This window comes from Garra rufa, chromosome 6 (assembly GCF_049309525.1).
Source record: "Garra rufa chromosome 6, GarRuf1.0, whole genome shotgun sequence".
Classification (NCBI taxonomy): domain Eukaryota; kingdom Metazoa; phylum Chordata; class Actinopteri; order Cypriniformes; family Cyprinidae; genus Garra; species Garra rufa.
Window position 1 is genome coordinate 27,295,441 of NC_133366.1, and position 24,638 is coordinate 27,320,078.

Here is a 24,638-nt window from a genome sequence, read left to right on the forward strand (position 1 = left end):
TTTTTTTTTTAATTGATTGACAGACAGCACCTTAACCTTTTATAGATGCTGGTGTTGGTAATATTAGTTCATTTTAGTGAATATGAATTTCAGTGTAATTGTATAGGCCCCCTAGAAAAAGATCGGGACGGCCCCCATCCCCTTGGCCCGCTTCAAATTTCCAGTTCGATAATCCGGCCCTCAAATGGATCTAATTGAATAGCCCTGCCATACAGTCTCTGAATTCCAAGCAAGACTCGGTTATTGAAAAGATCACGCACATTGAGAGCTCCATTGATGTCACAACGGCTGCGGTGAACTCGTTGTCTGACACTGTTAATCGACTCCTATCAGATGTTGCCTCTCAAGGTGAAAAGATCGGTAAGGCCGAATCGTCGATACAGCACATGCAACAGCAAAATGCTTCTCTTCAGCTCAGAGTGGAAGAATTAGAGAGGTACAGCCGCAGATGGTGTTTGAAACTACTCGGGGTGAAAGAACGTGAAGATGAAAATATTCGAATGACGGCTATCAATCATCTTGCCTGGGTGGTCCCGCGGATCAAGTATAAACTGGAGGATGCTGTGGATGTGGTTCACCATATAGGCAAACAACGATCGGAACGGCTCGCCGCGTCACATCATCATTTGCTTCATAACAAGGAGACACTGCGACATCTTATGGATGGAAGCCAAGAGTTCCATTTACCTCAGAGAGAACGGTCTCCACATCAAAGAATTTCTCTCCAAAGCGGACACTGAAAGTCGGAATAAACTCTGGCCACTTGTCCAGGCTGCTGAAGGGAAGAAAGGGAAGAAAGCAGGTTTCAGCGGTCCATTTGCTGTTGTTAACGGTAAAAGAATCGCTGCCAATTCCGCACAGTGTCCTTGAAATGAGGAATAGAGTGATTCAATGAATAGAGCTGGGAACTGCGCTCCGGGTTCGACGTTTTTTGCGCGTCTAACTGGTTGAGATGACACAGGTATGTTTTTTTTATTGGTCACATGAAATATTCTAATTTTGTGAAATACTGGATTTGTTTTTTTTTGTCTTTAATCCATAATCATCAAAATTGAAACAAATAAAGGTTTGAAATATTTCACTTTGTGTGTACTGAACTAATATAACATACACGTTTCACTATTTGAAACAAATTATTGAAATAAATGGACTTTCCTTCGATATTCTAATTTTTTGGCACATACCTGTATTTTGCATAAAATGTGGTTCTGCCCCATGTACATTTTTTTACATTTGCATAGACGTGAGAACATGCAGTATTGACGTATTGGCAGCGTTTCAATCAAATGTTTAATGAAGGTAGCACTTAATTATTGGGAATTGGTATTTTTAATTGTTTTTTCGATCTAATCTAAAATGAGAAGTGTTTACTCCTAATAACCATTAACAGCTATTTTAATGCTGGTTTAAAATACTATACATTAGCTATGGTCAAAAACATTATCTCTTTACATATGAGTAAAATAAACAATAATATATTTTAATTACAGTGAATTACTGTATTAACAATACACTTTTTAAACTACATTCTAAAAAACGCTGGGTTAAATATAACTTAGCACTGGGTAAAATTAACCCAATCACTGGGTCTAAACAACCCAATTGCTGGGTTTGTTCATATTTTAGACAGTGCAATGTTAAACCCAACCTTCTGGGTAGTTTCATTTAACCTAACTATTATTTAAAAACTACTATATTGCTGGCTTAAAATAGGTTGTAAATTAAAAATCGGACACACTTGCAAGAGGCGCCAGCAATAATGAAAAGGTAAACATTTATTAATAAGCAATTATTATTTTTTTCAACTTATTAATAAATGTTAATTTATTGAACATTTTAATAAATGTTAATTTTAGAGATATTTTGAGTTCATTTTAAGCAAGAAATATAGTCATTTCTAAGCAATAGCTGAGTTGAATAAAACTACTCAAACCCAATTGTTGGGTTGATCCATACTTCACCCAGCCCTGGGTTCTTTTTAAGCCAATTTTTTTTTTTTTTTTTTTTACAGTGTATCAGTGTTAATTTTTTTGACGAATAATTAGTCATAATTTGTCAACAACTTTTTTTTACAGAAGACAATGAGACGATAACGAAACAAAAACTTGTTTTGAACGACAAAAACTGACATTTTCGTCAACGAATAAAAACAAGACAAAAATGTTGATGATTTGGGAAGAGATTCATTTAGAATGAGCCTGCTGCGCAGTTAGAACATTGAACATGTACATTCATTTGAACCATCATAGCATATTGATCTATCTGGCGGGACATAAGCTAGCATACATTTGCTGCACGTCTCATAAAACGTCAATATCTGGGAGTAAGAGAAGAGCAGACATACTCTCTCACAGCGCACAAATACTCTTTCACCTCTTATGAATGAAGAAATAGACCGTACATTGCATTTGTGCATTCGGTTTTAAAGAGATTGTAGTTTTTGAGACTAGTAGGGATTGGCTAAAACGTGTTTTTAAAACACTCATGGTGGACTTACAAATGTTCTGATGCAGCGTTTTGTGAGTACATAACCTATTTACACTACTGTACAAGTTTGGTAAGATTACTTGCACGTTTAGTGGTGCAATTTACGAGATACATCACATGTACCATTCACTCCTGTAACAAGCAATTCGAAAAACTCTTAATATCTCCATAAATGTTTGACTAAGGTAAAAAAAACGTCGGATGGGGTATTTACATGGGCTTCGGAGTGCATAGCAATGAAGTCAATTCTACTCCGAACCATCCCTTTAATAAAAAAACGAAACGAAACAATCATTTTGCCATTACATGCACGATGTCTGAGTTTTGAGCTCTGCCGTGCCGTGACTGTGAGAGAGTGAGACGAGCAAGTGAGTGAAGCGAGTAGCCACTCCCTCCCCACGCATCTACCAATCACTAGCTAGTTTGAAAGTGAGCAGAAAGTGCTCTGACCATTTTACTTTAAATTTTTATGAAATTCAGAATTTTGCATGCCTTCACGTTTGGGGGGGCAGTCACAGCATTTAGGGGGCATTGCCCCACCTTGCCCATGCCTATGTCCGGACCGCACTCACATTATTTTAAATCAACATAGGGTCTACAAAAAAAAAGGTAACGGAAGCAAAACAGTGAGTTTAACGTTAGCTGAACTTTATTCTACTATTTAACAATACACTCACATTATTCTTTAATCAATCTTCTCTCACAAATCCATCAAAGTCCTCATCTTCTGTGTCTGAATTCAACAGCTGGGCAATTTCGCCGTCAAACATGCCGGGTTCTCTCTTATCATTGTCGGAATCAGTCTAACAAACAAATGTTCTTAAGCGTACGTACTGCACGTATTACGTAATGTTCTCTGATTGGTTTATCACTGTCAGCGTACGTAGTGTACGTATTACGTCCCTGTGTCAGCGGGAAATGATCCAACAGTCAATCAAGCGGAGCGCGCCGCTTACCAAAGTTGTTTGGAACTCTGTGCACACATAAGGCGCACCGGACAAAGTCCCTTTAAGGCAAGTCATGTCACTCAGCGGCCATCTTTGAAACGCCTCTTGGGCAGGCAAGTGCAGCTCCTATCTGTTTGAATGGGGAAACATCAAATTCTCCAAAACTGTTCACTAAGCTTACGATTAAATTTCATATTTTAAATCTCTAAAGAAATCCAACAAGAACTGCCTCATAAATATGGTTCCTTGTGCTCCAATAGCGTTAAAAAATGCTTATTTTTCTGGCTAAATGAGCCAGTGCGCATGCGCAGTACTGAGCGCACGTCTTAGAGCGCCGATTGTTTCTATAGACCTTTTTCCTGAGTAAACGATGAGCGCCGCCATTACGAATTCTAACGTCAGATTGAATGCTTTTCTGTTCCGGTTTCCATAGGAACCCATTCAAATAGCGTCCATCTGTTTTTAATGTAGCTAACATCCGCTGCTTCGTGTCATCTACACACCATTAAAGTGAGGCACTGACAAATGACGGTCATTGCGACATTGCCAAGTGATGGCGCTATGGAGCCATGTGCTTTTTAAAAAACATTTTAATAGGTTTAACGTTAGTTTATTAGCTCGGAATATACCCTAATTTGACTAGAAACAATGCAGACCGGAAATGCAAAGCATTCTTTCAGTTAAGAGTCGGTCTTACTTCCGTGTTCAGGAAAAACGTCTATAGCAACCGGGACTTCTAATGGCAGCTGCAGTGACGCGCTGAATTTGCTAATCAATGATTGGCTCTTTCACTAAGAAGGCGGGGCTTCGCGGCCATAATGAGCGTTGCCTTTTTCCCCATCCAAAACTACACGAGTGACATGTCTTGGGTATTCTATAGTCTTTGGCACCGGATTATTAGGCGCACGGCCGATTTTTGAGATAATTTAAGGCCCTTAGGTGCGCCTTATAGTGTGGAAAATACGGTAAATGGCATTTTAGTCAAAAGACTATGAATAAGGCTAAATCAAAAATTGCTGGCAAAAATAACACTGCGACGCATGAATTAATCATAAACTAAACATTTTCAAGTAAGTGCTTTGTTATAAAGTGTTACCCAAAAAATCGTAGTAACCCCAAAAATTTGAACTGTACTGTATTTTTGCTAAAAAAAAAAAAGATTTAAAAGAAATCAAAGAGGTTCCAATGACAGCAGGTTGAAGCAGAAAAGCAGAGTGCTGGTGTAATAGCAGTGATAAGGAGGGGCAGACTGGAAGATCGATGGGGGAAAGCTGACAGCACTGAATATGAAAACAGATGAAAACAGATAAAGGCCTTCCACTGCCCAAAGCCTCAACCGATTCATGAGCTACAGCATCGATCTCATAGAAAGCAAAAATGTGTATGTGTGTGTGTGTGTGTGTTTGAAACATCTACACAAGGCTCTGAGCTGGAAGAGCTACTGAAAAGCAAATTTGCTGTTCAGCTTCTGCAGTGTGTCCATCAATCAAAATACGAGAACCAATAGATTCTGTGAAAGCTTGTGACAAAAAGGCTATATCTGTAGATGCCACTATTAGCAACTTTTCCTATTTGCCTTGATGCATATAGCGTGTCCTGCCATACTGAAAAGGTCTAACTTTGAACAGGCTGTTACAGTACCTTTGTTCTGTAGAAGTTCACAAAATTTGGTTGAACATAAATGTTAATATATACTATTAAACACAATTCTAAATATAACAGACTATTAGAAAATGTGCTTCTAAATAAAAATGATGAATACCAGGGCTCTACGCTTACTTTTCTTTTGCCTAAATTTAGGAGCACAGTCAAAATTTCAAAATTAAAAGTCACCTTTTAATCAATAATCAAAAAAAGTTAATAAAAAATTTCCCTTACCATTACGAGGTGATATTTGACTCATTAAAGTGATTTACATGGGGATTTTTTTTTTTACCTTTGTAATGGCATGTTTCAAACTTTATTTAAAAAAAGTATGTCATCTTTTATGTATTTTTTTATTATTTCTAATTAAAAAAACAGAATAAGAACAAGCAGAATAAGAATAAGTTACCATTCAAATAAAATCTGTATTAACAAAATTAATTTGTACTACAGAGGTGGCACAGAAGAATACAAAAGTGGCTTGTAGGTGTTGTGTGTTAAATGAGGCTCAGAGGTGGCATGAGTGCAATCAAATTCATACATTCATGTTGAGATTATTGTTTTAAATATAACATTTTGAATACAGAAATATTAAATGATTTAAATAACTGAAAAGGTATTTTAAAAATGAAACCAAATCTGACAGTAGGTGGTGGCAAGTCACTGATTTAATTACTGATTCATATCATTCATTAAATTCGTTTGAATGGCTGATTCATTTAGGAATAAAGCAAGTGACTGTCTTTATATGAAGGGGAAACTGAATCATTGACTCACTAGATTCGTTTAAAAACGCATGTTCATTCATCAACGAAACAACTCTGTGTTTGCATGGAGATGCGCAGCAGCTCAGTTGTGACTTGTGACTATTTTTGATGACGAAATAGAGCAAAATCAGGCAATAGTGTTGTAGTCAGACAATGTAAGTCACTTAATACTAACCTCTTGTTTATTAACTGATGTAGCCTATTAAATCAATTAAATCAATATCTCGTTTACAAACCCATAGCAACTGCACAGACTACATTTTAAAATCCATAACCCTGAAAGTTTCAAGATGGCAGATTTGTTGACTTATCCGGAGCAGTTGAATTCAGAATCTGTGTAAATGTCTATGCCAGTGTGTCAACAGTTTTGCACAAATAAGAACAATAGGTTACTAGCGTAACCCCGGTTCTCTGATAGCATTAAGTGAGGTGTCTCACTATGGGATACGCCCCTTCCGCGTGTTCCTCAGAAGCCCTATTACATTACGCCAGCCCCAATTGGCTGGCAGACGTGACGTTGCGTCTGGGAGTGACCTCCCCACCCCTCGTATAAAGGGAGCAACGCAGCGTCACTTCGACATTCAAAACAAGCACACCTCTTCCTCGCTTCGCACAGCAAGGAGGGCGATCTGGTGAGACACCTCACTTAATGCTATCAGAGAACCGGGGTTACGCTAGTAACCTATTGTTCTCTTTCAAGCATACGTTTCGGTGTCTCACTATGGGATATCCTAACTCCCGTATTGCCAGATAGCCTGTCTCGAAGTCTCCTGCCAACCATAATCAACACATTCAGGGCTGAATGGGTCCAACTCATAAATCACGACCCTACGCTCAATACTGCATGTGCTAAAGTCTGAGCTGTAACATCCAGTTTATAAAACCTAGCAAATGTATGCGGTGAGGACCAGCTCGCCGCTTCACAAATATCCTGTAATGTGACTCCCTTAAACAGAGCCCAGGAAGTAGAAATTCCCCTTGTTGAGTGTGCACGTAAACCATGTGGGGGCAAAAGACCCCTACTGGAGTATGCCAATGAAATCGCCTCAACTATCCAGTGCGATAGACGCTGCTTAGTGATCGGCTTCCCCGTACGAGGTTTCATCCAAGAAATGAACAGCTGATCACTCTCCCTGAACCCTCTGGTTCGTTCTGTATAGATGCGTAGAGCGCGCACTGGGCACAATGTATTTAACTTTTGCTGCTCTGATGAGGCAAAAGGAGGTGGATAAAAAGCTCTTAGCTCAAGAGGATTTATAGCGTTAACGACTTTGGGCATGAATGCAGGATTAGGTTTCAGAACTACTCCTGCATCCCCAGACATAAACTGTAAGCACTCTGAATGCACTGATAACGCATGAATCTCACTGACGCGCTTTGCTGAAACCAAAGCTATCAGGAGTGCCGTCTTGAATGACAATATTTTGAAATCAATCTTGTCCAGCGGCTCAAACGGGGACATGGACAAGGCATCAAGCACTACTCCCAAATCCCATGAAGGGGAAAGCGGTTTCGAAACTGGCAAAGCGCGGCGCGCGCCCTTCATAAATCTGCATACCAAAGGATGCTGCCCAACGGTTTTGTTATCAAAACCAATGTGACAAGCAGATATAGCGGCCAGAAACACTTTTATGGTTGAGAATGCTTTCCCTTGGTCTATCAGATCCTGAAGAAATGACAGAACCACTGCCACTGAACACTGAAAGGGAATCTCGTGTTTAGTTTCGCACCAACGCTCAAACACACCCCATTTGCATTCATAGAGAGACCTAGTTGATGCAGCTCTAGCATTCTGTATGGTTCTAATGACGCTGTCAGGCAGACCAGTTGTACTTAAATTGAACCACTCACAGGCCAGGCCCATAGTGCCAGGCGTTCTGGATGAGGATGAAAAATCTCCCCTTCCGCTTGTGACAGAAGGTCTCTGCGCTGTGGGAGAGACCAAGGGTCTTCGTACAGCATATGTATGATCTCCGCTAGCCAATATTTCCCCGGCCATCTCGGGGCTATTAATATTAATTTTTGTCCCTCCTCCCTCACTCTGCAGAGAGTTGGAGATATCAACGCTATCGGCGGAAACGCGTAAAGGAGAGTGTGAGGCCATTCGTGCGCTAGCGCATCTATCCCCAAAGGTGCGCTCCGGTCCTTCAGGGAGAAAAACAGAGGACATTGAGCATTGTCGTGGGACGCGAACAGATCCACTGTCGCTCTGCCATATATGCTCCAAATCTGTTCGACCACTTCGCTGTTCAGTTTCCACTCCCCGTAGAGGGGATTTCCCCTGGACAGCAGATCCGCACCCCGATTCATGATTCCCTGTACGTGCGTCGCTCTCAGGGAGAGCAGATTGGCATTGCTCCATAGGATCAGTCTGCGTGCTAACGTGTGCAGAGGGAGTGATCTGAGACCTCCCTGACGGTTTATGTATGCCACGACTGTAGTGTTGTCCGTTCTCACGAGAACATGTTGCCCTCTCAGAAAAGGAAGAAAATGCTTCAGCGTCAGGAAAACAGCTAGCATTTCCAGATAGTTTATGTGAAGATTGATCATATGTTGACCCCATCTTCCATTCACTATTCTGCCCTCGTGAATGCCCCCCCAACCAGACAACGACGCGTCTGTCGTTATGACTCGTCTGGCTCGGACTACACCCATGGGTACCCCTTGGACCAGAAAGGTCGGGTGTCTCCACTGGCGCAGTGCCAGAACTGCCTCTGACGTCACTCTCACTCTCCTCCGGGAATGACGTACTGGGTCCAGCCTTTGAGACGCTACCCAGCGTTGAAATTCCCTCATAAACAGTCTGCCTAGGGCAATAACTATCAGAGCTGAGGCCATTAGTCCTAATAGTCTGAGACATGCGCGAAAGGGAACGTTGTTTCCCCTCTGGAAGCCGGTCATGCAGCGAGCGAATCTTCTCACCCTGTCTTCCGATAGTCGCGCTCTGAACGTCACCGAATCCAGTGACAACCCCAGATATGTTATAGACTGTGTGGGAATTAAAACACTCTTTTTGGTGTTTAGTCTTAGCCCCAGTTTCTGTATATGCTCCAGAAGCATTACTGTGTGTTCTCTCGCTTCTTGCTCCGACCGAGCTGTCACAAGCCAGTCGTCTATGTAGGTAGCGAGACGAATGCCTTTCTCCCTGAGCGGAGTCAGTGCCGCTTCTGTACATTTTACAAACACCCTGGGGCTGAGAGACAACCCGAATGGTAGAACCAGATATTCGTATGTTATGCCAAGGAAAGCGAACCTCAGGAACTTCCTGTGGGGTGGATATATCTTTATGTGAAAGTATGCGTCTTTCAGGTCGATTGATGTAAACCAATCTCCCTGGCGCACTAATTGCAGGAGTGTAGAATGAGTGAGCATTCTGAACTTGTACTTCCTTAAGTATTTGTTCAGCGCACGTAGGTCTAATATGGGACGAAGGGCTTGAGTCCCTTTCTTTGGGACGAGAAAGTATCTCGAGTAAAACCCGCTGTGGCTCTCCTCGGGTGGGACCACTCTTATCGCCCTTTTGTTTAACAGAGAGGAAATCTCCTCCTGAAGGAGATGTTTTAGTTCTCCCCGCACTTGAGAATGAATTATCCCTTTGAAATGCGGAGGGGAAGCGGCAAACTGCAGTCTGTATCCGAATTGTATTGTTCTTAATACCCATCGGGACTGCGTGCATTCTCGCCAACTGTTTATTCGTGGCGTTCTGGCGCCATCTTGTGGCTGACTCGTGAACGAGTTCGTGGTCTGTGCTGCGCATGCGTGGGCACTTAACGCTTTGACAGATTTTAAGTTCCCCGTCACCTCTGTGGGAGTGATAACTCCCCGAGGTGACGTTATATTGTGTTCTGTTAATGTGTTTTGCAACATTTTTTGGGGAGTTGTGTTTTGCAACATGTTTTGGGGGTACAGTGAAAACTTTATTGGGGTTTGAACATGAAAAGTGCTTGTGACACATGGTTGAGTGTGCACCACTGCACCATTTCTTGACCTTTTCACTGCTCTGCTTCCCCTGACCCAACCGGGCTCTCTCCTCCACACAGAACATCTGGGGACTTCGGAACTCGTCCCGTGTCGAACGCTGAACGTCTGGGGTTCGGGAGCTAGCGAACGGGGGGGCTGTTGGCTCCCTTTCCCAGGGAAAACCCCATCAAACGGCCTTCTTCTTCCTCCTCGCTCCCTGAGGATGGGGGTGAGGATGAGGTTGAGGAGCCGGCTGGGCCGTTTGAGCTGTCGCGGGAGGATAGTTCTTCCTCGGCCAGGCAGATCTCTGCTCTGTGACTCCGCTTTGGCCCGCTGCATTCACGTTCGTTCTCTGCCGTCTTGGAATGCGGTAACTGGGGGGTTGGCGGGCCGTGACTTGTGCGAAGGTTTGCCGGGGTGGCGGAGGGGGTGCAGTCTGTGTCTTCCTAGGCATGCAGAGCTGTAACGCCTCGTCATCCCTCTTCTTTTCCTCGCACCTCTTCTGCATCAGCGTTAGAGCCGACCCAAAAATGCCCCCTGCGACTACTGGTGCGTCTAGAATGGTCTCTTTTTCCCTGTCAGAGAGATTCGTTAGGTTGAGCCAGCGTCCTCTCTCTTGGATGACCATTGCTGCCATGGCTTTGCCCGCGGCTTGCACCGCGCACCTCTGAAGACGCAGAGAAAGATCTGTAACGACACAGATCTCTTCCCAGTGCGTCTGACCTGGTGTGGTCGACGCTTCATCTTGTAACTCCGCTTGGTACGCGGTCAGCAAAGAGGTAGCGTTTAGAGCCCTGACGCAGAGAGCGACTGCTTTATAAGCGCGTTCCGTCATATTTGACTGGAAACGGTCCGCTTTGGATGGCAGCGACGGGTTCGCAGCCGCCGTGTGTCTTGGGTGCAAGTGCGCGGCCACTAGCTGTTCCATGGGGGGCATCCGGAGAAGACCTTCCTTCTCCATTCCCTCCACATCGAGCGCGGATCCCCCCTGCACTGGCACTTTGCTGGTGAACGGTTTGTCCTTCCAAGTCACCGCGAGCTCCTCCAGGAGCTCTGGAAAAACGGGAAGGAGCTGCCGTGCCGCCCGTTTTGCTCTTGGCAGCCTCTTACCCTCGTAGCGAGACTTTGCAGTCTCTGCTACCACAGTCGGCCACGGGATGCTCAGCTTCTCTGCGGCGCGTTTGCACACATCCTGCAGATCTACGCTGAGAAGCGGGGATGGTGCCCCGGCCACATCTTCGATGGGTCCCGCCGCTGCGAGGGGTTGTGCCGAGTGAACGGGTGGGAGGAAAGGACAGTCCTCAAAATCTTCTTCTTCTTCAGATAGAAGAAAGTCAGATTGTCCCTCCTCCTCGAAGTCAAGCGCGTCCTCTTCCTCGTCTGTGCTGAGCACATCGGGCAGAGGAACGCAGGCGTCAAGCTGTTCACCCCATGATAGAGGTGCCGTGGTGGGCATCTCTACAGGGATGGATACCTGTGGAGTGGCAGCTGGAGTGGGGCTAGGTGACAGGAGTGGATCGAGGCCCGACAGGCTAGCTTGGCGTGCTAGCCGTCGGCGAAGGCTTTTCGTCGTGAAACGCGCGCAGTGTTCGCAGGAACCGGGGTTGTCGATCGCCAGTTGGGCATGTTTCAGCCCGAGACACGCTGAGCAGACCTGGTGTGTGTCCTTGCTCGAAATTTTGTTCCCACACAAACAAAGTCGCGCAGCCTCTCCTTCCCTAGCCTGGACAGTCTGCGTTGCTGCAGCCATCGTGTAAACGAACAATCCTCGCAATCAGCTGGAGTGCAAATTGAAGGAGCCAGGCGAAAAACGGCGTGGTGGCCAGTAATTCGTCCAAGAGTTCGAAAGATAGGCTTCTGGTGTGAAGCGAGAAGAGGTTTTTGAATGTCGAAGTGACGCTGCGTTGCTCCCTTTATACGAGGGGTGGGGAGGTCACTCCCAGACGCAACGTCACGTCTGCCAGCCAATTGGGGCTGGCGTAATGTAATAGGGCTTCTGAGGAACACGCGGAAGGGGCGTATCCCATAGTGAGACACCGAAACGTATGCTTGAAAGAGAACCATGGGATTCTGAGCTTGAGCTTACTACCCTATTGTCAAGTCAGAAGGCTTTAAGTCTTTCCAAACAAATCCCACAAATCCCAGAGAACAATAACATCTCACACGTAACACTGGAACACACTGAGCAACCTCTGAACGTGCACACAATGGCTGCTGTTTAATAACAGCCTAGTTTTAAGCTAAACTGTACATGTAAGGTGTTGAAAACGACAAGAGTATCTGCTTACTTGTAGGATGCGCTGAATGATGGCAGGTGGGGCGATAAAACTGGACATGCTGTTTAAGACTTTCATAGTGAGCTCTTTTAATGCTGTGGAAAGAGACAGACGATCAGGAACAGCGCTTCTCTAAGGTCCAGGAAATGTAACATTATTTTAATTTATTTAAAACGTGCTTTATTTTTAAAATGAAAATAATTTAAGCTTTAAGCACTTTCATTCTTCAGTTTCATTCCATTCTTCTTACTGTACTGTACTAGAAATAAAAAGTTATTTTTGGGGAAAAAATGAAATTGCAACCTACAGAACGATCACTAGCTTATTGTGCCTTCAAGTGCACTTGGAATCATTATTACAACAAGTTCTGCATTCATGTCTGAAAAGTAATATAGAAGTTTCTATTGTTTGTATATTTTGAATTGAATTGAACTGAATTGAATTTACAAAATGCAAACTAAATTTTTAAATAATTTAATTTTTTTTCACTTAACTTCTTTCACTTTATTAATGCACAATATCTAAAGCAAACATAGAAAATGAGTAATTAACCTTGAATTTGTTGTTTGTAAGCAATTATGTACAAAATGCACATTGAAATACAGAATGGAATAAAAAATAATCTAATTTTTAAATAATTTTAATTTTTATCACTTATTAAAGCACATCTAAAGCAAACCTTGAAAATGGGTATTTAACCTTACATTTGTTGTTCGTAAGCAATTATGTACAAAATGCTAATTGAAATACAGAATGGAACAAATTTTTTTTTATTTATAAATCATTTTCATATTTATGACTCATTAATGATCATTATCAAAGGAAAACCTTGAAAATTAGTAATTAACTTTACATTTGTTGTTTGTAAGCAATTATGTACAAAATGCAAATTGAAATACATTATGGAATAAAAAATAATTTAAATTTTTATTACTTTAATAAAGCACATTATCTAAAGCAAACTTTGAAAATGAGTAATTAACCTTTAAAAAAAATAATTTAATTTTTAAATACTTTCAAAATTTTCATTTTTATCACTTATTAATGCACATTATCTAAAGCAAACCTTGAAAATTAATAATTAACCTTACATTGGTTGTTTGTAAGCAATTATGTACAAAATGCAAATTAAAATACAGAATGAAACAAAAAAAAAATTTAATGCTTTAGATATTGTGCATTTTTAAATACTTAACATTTCTGAAAATAAGTAACTAACCTTACAAAATGTAAATTAAAATATAGAATAGAATAAAAAAACAAATACTTGGCAAATCATTCAACTGTCATTCACAACATACTTAATATCCACATCAAGATGCTTTTTCTAACATCACAACTCAAAAACCTGGCAAAATTAAAGTTTGTATCAGCGATTTCTAGCCTGAAACATAAAGTGTCAAATTCAGCTGACCTTTCATCACGATCCGCTCGCTGCCTGCCCCATAAATTGTCTGTGAAAAAAACGCATCTCTCTGGTCAGCCTAGGGTCCGAGATATGCCAAAAAAACAATCGGCACTACCAACCTTTCCACAGATAAACAAACTGTGTTCCAACCAATCAGCGTCAGGGGTTTGGTGTTGTGGACTTTCGCTCCTCCTCCCTCACATCCCTGCACCAGTACGAAAGTCCACAACACCAAACCCCTGACGCTGATTGGTTGGAACACTGTTTGTTTATCTGTGGAAAGGTTGGTAGTGCCGATTGTTTTTTTGGCATATCTCGGACCCTAGGCTGACCAGAGAGACGCGTTTTTTTCACAGACAATTTATGGGGCAGGCAGCGAGCGGATCGTGAAGAAAGGTCAGCTGAAATAGACACTTTATGTTTTAGGCTAGAAATCGCTGATACAACCTTTAATTAATTTGTAAATGCAAATTCTCTTGTAAATGCAGCATTTCTGACTCCATTTGAAGGCTGCATAAATCTAATTTGATCTATACACACTATAATTTCTTGGAAAGAGCATCAGTCATCATTTCAGTAGTTAAAGAAAAATACTGTTGAATACTTAAATATTATTGGGGCCTTGGAGTTGCACAGGTTGAGGACTGCTGCTATACTGTGGATAAACTCAAAACTAGTGCTTGTGTGTGTTTGTCTCACCTTCTGACGTGTGTTTGGTGTCGGCACCTTTGAGTAGTTTCTGTGGTGACATCATCGCCTCGAGGAGAGGAAACCACAAAGCCTGAGAGTGACAGAAGATTGATGTACATACACAGTGAGAGAGAGAAATGTAAAACCAGGAATAAGAAGATCAATACATCCTGTTCATGAAAAACAGCTCAGGTTGACCGGACTGCACACACACCTCTCTTTGTTGCTGGTTGAGACCGTGCGAGCTCCTCTGACACAAAGCAATGATGTCATGCAGAGCTTCCTCCACTCTTTGTAACAGACTCGGTACTTCATCACCTGTCTCCTTCTCCTCACCATCGGGCTTGTCTACCTCTGAGCCTTCCAGGGCAAGTTTGTGGAGTTTGCCCTTCAGGGTCTGAGAAGCAGAAATCAACAGATCGATAGCGCATTTCCACCTGCCCTTTCTGTCTCACTGTTCTCTGAAACACCATCTAAATGAACTGGCCATTTCTGAGGGTGCTTTCACACTAGTGGTTTAGTTCGAAAAAAGGCATAGTTTGAATGAAAAAAATGGTCATGTGAAAGCCGTCATGCGGACTGGAAGAGGTAACAAACCTGAGACTACCTGTAGGAGGTGGTCTGAGTTTGGTTGCTCTGAAACTGGCACAGCGTGAAAGCACCCTGAGAGAAAAATTCTAATAAGTTCATTTTAGATGGCCATATAAACAAATACTATTACTGTGAATCAGTTTTAACAGTTAACATACTGTATGTGAATGACTCACAGATGATATATGAACATTTTATTACTTGCAATTAATATCATATTCATATATGAACCACAAAATCAGTCATAAGGGTCAATTTTAGCTGAGTAAATAAGCTTTCCATTGTTGTATGACTTGTTAGGACGGGACAATATTTGGCCGAGATACAACTATTTGAAAATCTGAAAACTGAGGGTGCAAAAAAATCTAATTGTTGAGAAAATCGCCTTTAAATTGTCCAAATAATTTTTTTTGCAATATACAAATATACAATATACAATATGCACTATACAATGTACTTTTGGCTATTGCTTCTAATACACCCATGCTACTTAAGACTGATTTTGTGGTCCAGGGTCACATATATGCTGAAAAAATGAAGGCAGGAGAAGAAACTTAATAGAATTTAATAACGTAGCTGAAATCAATGTAATTTGTAATGTATATCTCTATCGAACAAACACTACTAATTAGTGTTAAAAATTTTTGGATTTATTTTGGATTGATTTTGTAATGTTTTTGTTACAAGGCTGTATTCATTTGATTAAAAATACAGAAAAAAAAAACCCAGTATAATATTTTGAAATACTACTACAAAAAAATGTTTGCTACATACAGTGCCTTGCGAAATTATTCATACCCCCCCCCCCCCCCATTTTTTTTCCACATTTTGTTATGTAGCTGTCTTATGTTAAACTACTTTAAATTACTTTTTTTCCCACATCAGTCTACACTCCCTACTCCATAATGGCAAAAAATAGGTTTTTAACATTTGTGCAAATTATTAAAAATAAAAAACTTAAAAGATTCCGTTGCATAAGTATTCATACCCTTTTCTGGGACACTCGAAATTTAGCTCAGGAGCATTCATATTGCTTCTAGATGTTACTACACTTCGAGTGGAGTTAAACTGTGGCAAATTCATTTGAATGAGTATGATTTAGGAAGGCACACACCTCTCAGAAAAGGTCTAACAGCTGAAAATGCATATCAGAGCAAAAACCAAGTCCTGAGGTCAAGATAACTGCCTGTAGAGCTCAGTGACAGACTTGCGTTAAGGCAATGATCTAGGGAAGAGTTCAGAAAAAAATCTGCTGCATTGAAGGTTCACAGAAGCACGTAGCCTCCATTATCCATAATTGAAGACGATTGGAACAACTAGGACTCTAGAAAATGTCTGCCAGCCCCCATCCAAGATGACAGAGCTTGAGAGGAGAAAAGGTGAGGCAAAGAATGGCAGATAATTGCCAAATGCAGATGTGCAAAGCTTGTCACATCATACCCAAAAAGACTTGAGGCTGTAAAGGTGCTTCAACTATGTACTGAGTTAAGGGTATGACTACTTATGCAATGTACTTATTTCAGTGTTTTATTTTTAATAAATTTGCAAATCTGGTTTTTGCTTTGTCATTATTATGGTGTATGGAGTGTAAATTGATGTGGGGGGAAAAAAAACGAATTTAAAGCAGTGTAACATAATGCTGCAACAAAACGTGAAAAACTGAAGGGGTATGAATACTTTTGCAAGGCACTGTAAACATATTTATCATATTCTGTATATTATTGTCAATGTTGAAAAAACTGCAGCTTCATATTTTGTGGAAAATGTAATTTCATTTATTTATGTTTTGTTTGATAAATAGAGAGTTCAAGTGGCATTTATTTTAAAGCAAAGTAAATATACAATGTAAGTCTTTACTGCCATTGCAATATAAAGTATTAATTTTTTACTGACCCCTAATTGAATATATTTGAATGTATTTTGATGCACTGTATTAAGAGTGAAACAGAAAGGTTTTTTAGATGTTAAAGGTTCTTTATGGAACCACTTAAGACAAAAAAGGTTCTTCTATGGCATCGTGAAGCACCTTTATTCTTAAGAGTTTATAGCTGGTCTACAGTCCACATCATTAAATCCAAGGTCGATTTTGTTGGTTTAATTCGTTATATGCCAAAAAGTCTTTAGTATTTATGTAGCATCTCACTTTTTAGCATCTCTACTTTGAAAAAGCCCAAACTCGCTGGCATTCTCTTACATGTTCAGCTTTTTTAAATGCAAAAATGTGCCCTGTGGGAACAACTGCTTACTAATTCTGTGCTTGACTTGCTCTGACATTAGTAAAATTGCTCATTATGGAATATATGCATGGGACAGGGGCCAGGGCAAATGATTAATTGAGTTATTTTTTTTCATAATTAAATTGATAGCTTTTTTAGGAATATAAAAATAAAAAGGCTGGTGGCCCATACAAAAATCCTCATCTTTCCTCTGAATGTTCTCATTTAAAAAGTTCCGATATGTGTTTTTGAACTTCTTTCAGCTACCAAAAAGACTGCAGTGCTCCCAGTTCAATTTAATACATCTGAACAATCCATTCCGCAGTTTTTTTTTTTTTTTTTCAGTTGAACTGAGTAATGATGCTGAAATTTCAGCTTTGCATCACAGGAATAAATTATATTTTAAAGTATAAAAAAAAACACTATTTTAAATTGCATTAACATTTCACAATATTACATTTTTTTCTATATTTTTAATTAAATCAAGTTTCCTTTAAAAAGCAATAAAGATCCCAAACTTTTGAGCGGCAGTGTATGCATGTTTAATATGGATTGCATAAGATTCTGAGAATGTGTTTTCTATTTGAATTGGTTTATTTAAAATTTCAAAGTTCGCTCTCAAGTTAACAGAGACCTAGACCGATTCTGTTTGCTTTCATTATTTTACAAAAAGTGCACAAAAATAAATGTCTTTACAGTTTACAGGTTATGATAATATTAGACTGAGCGGCCATGTAAAGTTCCTACTACTTACATATTTCAGATGAAAAATTTGAGGTTGATGAATGATATACTACATTATCACATAGGACAGCCTTTGACAATCTGTCCGACATGGACTGCATGACTTCACCACTTCCTGTGGATTTTTTTTTTTCTGCGACTAAACGACTAATAAAATTTTGGTCGGCCAAGCCTCCTCTCGTCACCTAACGGTTAGTTGACTATTAGGGGGCAGCCCTAATCATGATGAACATAAGAAAATGAATAGTAAATTAATAAAACTGAACAGATATATTTTAAATGAACTAAATTAAATTGTGTGGAAAAACGTTCTTAAATTAAGTACGGGTAATAAATTATTTTTATTATGATAGGATAGTGGAGAACCAAGAGAAAGTGAACTGGGAGCGAGACAGAGGGGAGCGGGATCAGGAAAATTCCTCGAGCCGGGATTCGAACTTGGGACACCCATAGGGCAACAATGTTACATGTCTGTGCACTTGACCACAAGGCTATCTGCGCAGACATAAATTATTTTTTTTGTGTGTAGCATGCTTTTAATTTCCTGTTGAGGGTGAAAGATTTCACAGCAGTTTCAAGTTGGTCACAGATTTACTACACAGACCAACAGAAAGCGGCATGGTATGAAAGTGACCTTTGTGTGAGCTGTGCCTCATATCACTTGGATGAAATGACAGTATAATGTGAAATGATCAAAATGCCTACAAGAAGTTGATTTGATTGTTCCATCTCACAAAAATGTTATTACGAAGCAAGAGCACTTCTCATAGAGCATGCGTTTACATGCACAATGTGCACAAAAGCTGTCTCCGAAGTAGCGGTACTTTAGACACTAATATAAGGTCATGCATTATAGTAATTCACAATGAATGGTGACTACATGGAGGTTTTTAAGTACCTGATAACATTTGACATAGTAGCAGTGAAATTCTGTTTCAGTGATTTAAAGGATAGTCCTAGTTTTCATCAAGCATCTATTTGTAAACATCCTGTTCTTGATGTTTAAGTGCCTGTAATAAGATCTGCTGACTCTCTAGCACTTTGTACTTCAGGGCAGTGCAGTTCCCACAACAGGCTCTTATATGCCGAAGCAGGACTCATATAATAGTGCACTTACAGATGCTGACCAGGATGTGATGCAATGCCAAACTTCTCAAATTTGTACAGAAAATCCGCCGACATGCTATTCTGACCACAATGCTGGTTTGACAAGATAAGGTTAACTTCTCTGTGATGGTTATTCTCAGAAACCGCTGACCCTCTCGACTCAAGTTTCCATCAACGTTTGGTCACCAGTCTGAGGTTTCCTACTGTATAACCTACAATGATCTCCTTGGTTGTACTGTTCCAGAGAGAGCTGCACTGTCAAGATAGAGGTTACAGTGCTGCCTGGGTTTCATCTTCAGCTTCTATTAAGCAGCCTCTCCATGTAGGATCAGGCCAGTGACCAGTCAATAGCATAGCAGCCATGTCTGGTGAAACACTGATGGATTAATAAAGGCAAGAGAAGAGGGAATACGCTCACAGCCCTGGGGGACTGCAGTGTTTAGAGTCACGACACTGGATATGTTTGTTCCTACTCATATCACCTGTGGGCATCTCTTCTAAAAGCCCAATATTTTATTACAAAGGATGTCTGTTTCACATTGTAGAATAGAACCAACTCCAGAAGAGACATCTGCCTGAAAAGACTGACTGACTAAAGTAACCAACAACAGCTTATTTTACCTGAAATAATTGATAAGGTAATAACAGAGCATTCAACTAATTCTGGATAGTGAAAATTTGCAAAGTTATTTTCCAACTATCTATATTTTAGCTCTTAGATGGTTTAAATAGACTGTTTAGTGTGTAGAGTGATTCACTTTAAAGCACTGTTGCTGCATATGTAAATGCATTTTAAGACTTCTGAATTATGTTCCATTCTGCTGCATTACATCTGCTTTTAACCAAAATAGGAACAGTTCACCCAAAATGTGTCATTAATTACTTGCCATTCATCTTTGAAACACAAATTATGATATTTTTGATGAAATTAGAGAGTTTTCTGACCCTGCATAGACAGCATCGCAACTAACACGTTCAAGGCCCGGAAAAGTAGTAAGGACCTAAATAAAATAATACATGTCACGTCAGTGGTTGCTACCAAGGGGCAACCTTCCGGTCTCCCTCGTGAAACCAACACGGAAGTGACTGAAACTGCAATTCATCGACTGGCCGCTTGAGGCTGGCTGCAAAAGGGAGTCAATCCCATTGACACTCCATGTTAAAATGCCCAACTTTACAGCAGAAAAAAAGTATGTTTACAGCCTGGTTCAAAAATGGTTTTGGTCTATATAGCTAGTTTTGCCCTTCATGTCAACTGTGAGGGGGGTGAATTTTTTTATAACTCATCGGTTTAAGTTATATTAAGCCTTAAAGTTCAGCATAATTAAGGGCGTGGCCACTTGAGTGACAGGGGGATTGCCGCTGCTGTCACCACTGTCCCTCTAGGCGGGCGTGGTTTCAGCAACCAGCTCCACCCACATCCCGCCTTTTTGCCCATTTTTGATTATCTGGGAGTGACGCGCGGTGACGCGATTCCAAGATGGCGCAGCCGAATTCCGCCCACTATGAGCTTCAAATTAGCGCTTCAGAATCCTACGGGTGACGTCACGGATACTACGTCCATATTTTTTACAGTCTATGGTTGCTACGGGAATACTTTTTTAACGACTTCGTTTAACAATTCCTTCTCTTCTGTGTCTTTGACATGCGCACACTGTACATTAAAACGGTCTTGGTATACATGTCTGAAGGTTTCGACAGAGAAGATGACTTGCAATTTTTTGCCCAGCCTTACTTATTCAAACCAGAATATACAGACGATAAAATAAGAGAAATGGTCGTTAATGTCAGAATGTTGGCTCCATGCGTTGTGGTACTCTCATGAACGTGCAATGGAGACAGACACGGAAGAGAAGAAATTGTTGAATACGGTTGTTATTTTTTAGCTTCATAAAATTAAGGTTGAACCACTGAGGTCACATGGACTATTTTAATGTCCTTACTACCTTTCTGGGCACTGAACATGGTAGTTGCATTGCTGTCTTACAGGTAAGAAAGCTCTTGATTTCATCAAAAGTATCTTAATTTGTGTTCCGAAGATGAATGATGGTCTTACGGGTTTGAGTGTAAGTAATTCATGACAGTATTTAAATTTTTGGGTGAACTATCACTTTAAGTCTACTGCAGGCTTGTGTGGTGTGTTGAGCTCAAACCTGTAGCAGCACTTCAAAAGCTCCTTGCACATCTCCTTTCCTCTCCAGCAGGTAGGCTGTGGCCTCATGCAGCTTGTGTTTCTCTGTGATCTGTGATTAAACAAGACAGAGATAAGGCTGTCAATTGTGTTCCAGTCAAATTGTCAAGATTATCAAGACAAATGATCCACTCCAAGCCGCCCACTGGATGAACAGCCCCAAACTCAGACCGAGAGAGTGTTTAGGTGAGATTGTTTGTTTGTGAGAAACCATTTCCATAATGAAACATTCAAACACATTCTGAAACTAAAGTAAAGGAGCGTTATGCGGAAGGCAGAGAAACGTGAAGCGGCATCCATGAATACAGTCGAATCCATGAATACAAAAACAGGGCAGCAGAGAAAAAAGACAATACAGACTGACAGAAACACAGCGGCAAGCAGATGGATCTAGATATGGAGACATATACAAAGAGCAGTGAAACAAGAAAAAGGCAAGATGGCAAGACTTTAGAGCTGCTGGATATGCATGCGTGTGTGCAAGGTGTCTGTTCAAATATTTAGCAGGTGTCACTCTGCCTCTGTAACAGTATTGATTCTCTCTTCTGCCCGTCTGTCTGTCTCAGCGCTTCAGCACAGCAGATATCTCCCCTCCCTCTATTATTCATTCATTCATTCGTTCCTCCAGGCATCTTTCTGCCGGAGCCTGTCAACCGGCACTCTAATTACATCAGATTGCCAACCTTTACTTGCTCTATCAGTGGTTTTGTGTTGATTGATTAGATAGTGTGTGGTCTCCTAATTGTCAAACCTGTAGTTTAAGGAGTGAATTCAGTAATCATTTGTATTTCTGAAAAAAAACTGTGTCTTATTTACTATAGCCTGCAATCCTGTTTACCAAGATGCTAAATGCAGTGAAATCACACCAAAAAGCACCATGAGTATTGAAGTCATTCTCAATCTTTCACTTTCAGCATAAACATAACTTCCTTTTATGCAAATTAGGCTCATTATAGATAGCGCCTTATTCACAAACTATGTCTGTGGCAATTAGCATCACGCTCCTCAAACTGAAGGTTCTCACCCTTTTTGATTAAAGAAATGTATTGCATTGACAAAATAGATGAAATACTCTGAAAAATATATTATTTCAGCTGAAGAGATTTAAATTGACTTTCTTAGACTCCATGCAGAGAATAACCAGAAAAATTAACATTCATTATATGAAATTCCATGACATTTCTGTGACTTTTAGAATTATATTACATTTCAAGCCTTTCCCAGAGCTGCCTTTTTTAATTCTCAGATATTTCCAGGTTTTATTTTGGGAGCCCTATAAATTATACAATATAATTGTGTAATTTTTTTTTATTGATCACTGCATTTGTTTGTTAAAATATGTGGAAGACTGTTATAACTGTTATTAAATGTATTAAAACATATATTTCAAGTATACTGTACATACATTTACATATTATGTACTTATTAAAACTACCCTGCAATTGTACTTTTAGTATACTAAACTAGTATTTTAAAGTCTGCTAAATTGAAACAACCAAGTTTGTACTTTAATGCACTTTAATTGTGTGGAAGTTGTGCTGGAGTCTAACTAAAGATTGATTGTGATAAAGTGGAACTATTGCAATTATACTTTAGGTACACTTTAAATATTTTGTTGCATTTAAAGATAATCCTCAACAACAGTGATATTAAAACATATTTTAGGCTTAATATTAAAAATTGTGCATTTTAAACTGTGTAGTTTGGTTTGAAGTTGTCTAATACAACATCTCTGGGCTAAAAGCAGCTGCATGAATGTGAACGTTTGACACAAAAATGAAAACATAAATAAAAACACTGACCGCGTTTACCCTTCTATGTTTTCAATTTACATTTCAGGTTAATATTGTCACAATTTACCGGTATTTTGAAACAGATGTGTGAATGGTGCGTTACCGGTTGAACAGCACATTTTTGTATTTACCGGTATAGATGCTCCAGTAATTTTACAGCAATTTACTGGTATTACTGTGTGAAATGGCCTTGATCTTCACTTTTGCACAATTTTAAAGAGCCAGTCCAAGTGGATTATGCAATTTGTGTTTAGTTTATATTTCAAGGCACATTTAAGCTGATTCACAGAATTTCTTTAGTGAACTGGGCTTGAAAACAACACAGACAATGCATACAAATAAACACAAGTCAGCAAGCACAATGTGTCCGTGACTGTATGCAAAATATGCTTTTCAATATGTGCTGACAAAACTCATTTGAGCTTCTCGGAAACAGAAAAAACATTTGTGAGTGCTTATTGTAGCTGTTTCAAAACACTCAAAACTGTGAATCTACTGTACCAGCACCATACCGGCAAATGAACTAAGTCATGTCAATGAGTGTAACTTTGGTGCAAAAAAAAAAGGTACAAACAGAGAGATAAAGGCCAATCTATATTATGTTATTTCTACATATTAAGCATAGAGTTTAATCAAGCCACAAAAATACAAACTTACTGAAAAATGTCAGGTATACAATTTTTCAGCCTAAACTCAGTTTATACATTAACATCGATTTGGGACATATACAGTGCCCTCCACTAATATTGGCACCCCTTGTAAATATGAGCAAAGGTGAATGTGAAAATAAATCTGCATTGATCTTTCATTCAAAAAATTCACAAAACTCTAACCTGACATTGAAGTAAATCAATAGAACCTAGGGGTGAAATCTCATTATGAAATAAATGTTTTGCTCTAGTTTACGTTGGCCACTATTATTGGCACCCAATTATTGCAACATCCTTTTCCCAAGATATCTCTCAGCCACCCTGGTGTACTAAAAAAACGTAATATTAATGGGAATATACTTAACAGATATTTTACTTAGACAAATTTTTAGGGGTGCCAATAATTGTGGCCAACGTGAACTAGAGAAAAACATTTATTTCATAATAAGATTCGCCCCATTTTCCATTGTTTTACTTCAATGGAAAAGTTAGAATTTTGTGAATTTAGCTAGCTGCATTATGTTGTGCGACAGAATGTTGAGCTGCTTGGTGCAGCCAACAGACAGCGAATGGCAGCATCAATGTGTGTACGCTCACAAAAAATGGAAAAATAATTTGAAAGACATGGCATGGTATGGCACAGCATTTCTCAACTAGTGTACAAACCTCCACTAGGCAAAAAACTTCTTCCTACCTCTAAGAAAGTTATTTTTGGCCATACCGGAATACACTGCAATGACCTATCCAAAACATCCAGGGGTTGTAGATGCAGATGAGAAAAATATATATTTTAATTTATTTGATAGTTATATTTAAAGAGTTAGTTCACTTTAAAAATACAATTATTTTAGTAATTACTCACCCTGTAAAACATTTGTTCATCTCCAGAACACAAATTAAGATATTTTCATTAAATCTGAGAGCTTTCTGACCCTAGACAACAATGCAACTGACACGTTCAAGGCCCAGAGAGGTAGTTCAACAAAAAATATCACCCTCACCCTTATGTTTGGACATGAGGGTGAGTAATTAATAACAGTATTTTCAATTTTGGGTGAACTATTCTTTTAATTATTATTATATTTATATGTTTTCAGTACAAAAAAAGTATTAATGCAACAGCTCAAAATAATTACAACGCACCGATTTTACTCAATAATTATGTGT

General features: G+C 39.8%; 1 protein-coding gene across 1 annotated transcript in view; it reads right to left on the bottom strand.

The window, feature by feature from the left end:
- The window catches only part of vps8 (VPS8 subunit of CORVET complex), a 151,753-nt gene that overhangs the window by 57,957 nt on the left and 69,158 nt on the right, over nt 1-24,638 (bottom strand). The window contains exons 24-27 of the mRNA XM_073842614.1: nt 20,991-21,080; nt 14,394-14,576; nt 14,189-14,270; nt 12,094-12,176 (exon numbers count right to left, since the gene is read on the bottom strand). Coding sequence (XP_073698715.1) covers nt 12,094-12,176; nt 14,189-14,270; nt 14,394-14,576; nt 20,991-21,080 — 438 coding nt within the window. The remainder of the gene's footprint in view (nt 1-12,093; nt 12,177-14,188; nt 14,271-14,393; nt 14,577-20,990; nt 21,081-24,638) is intronic.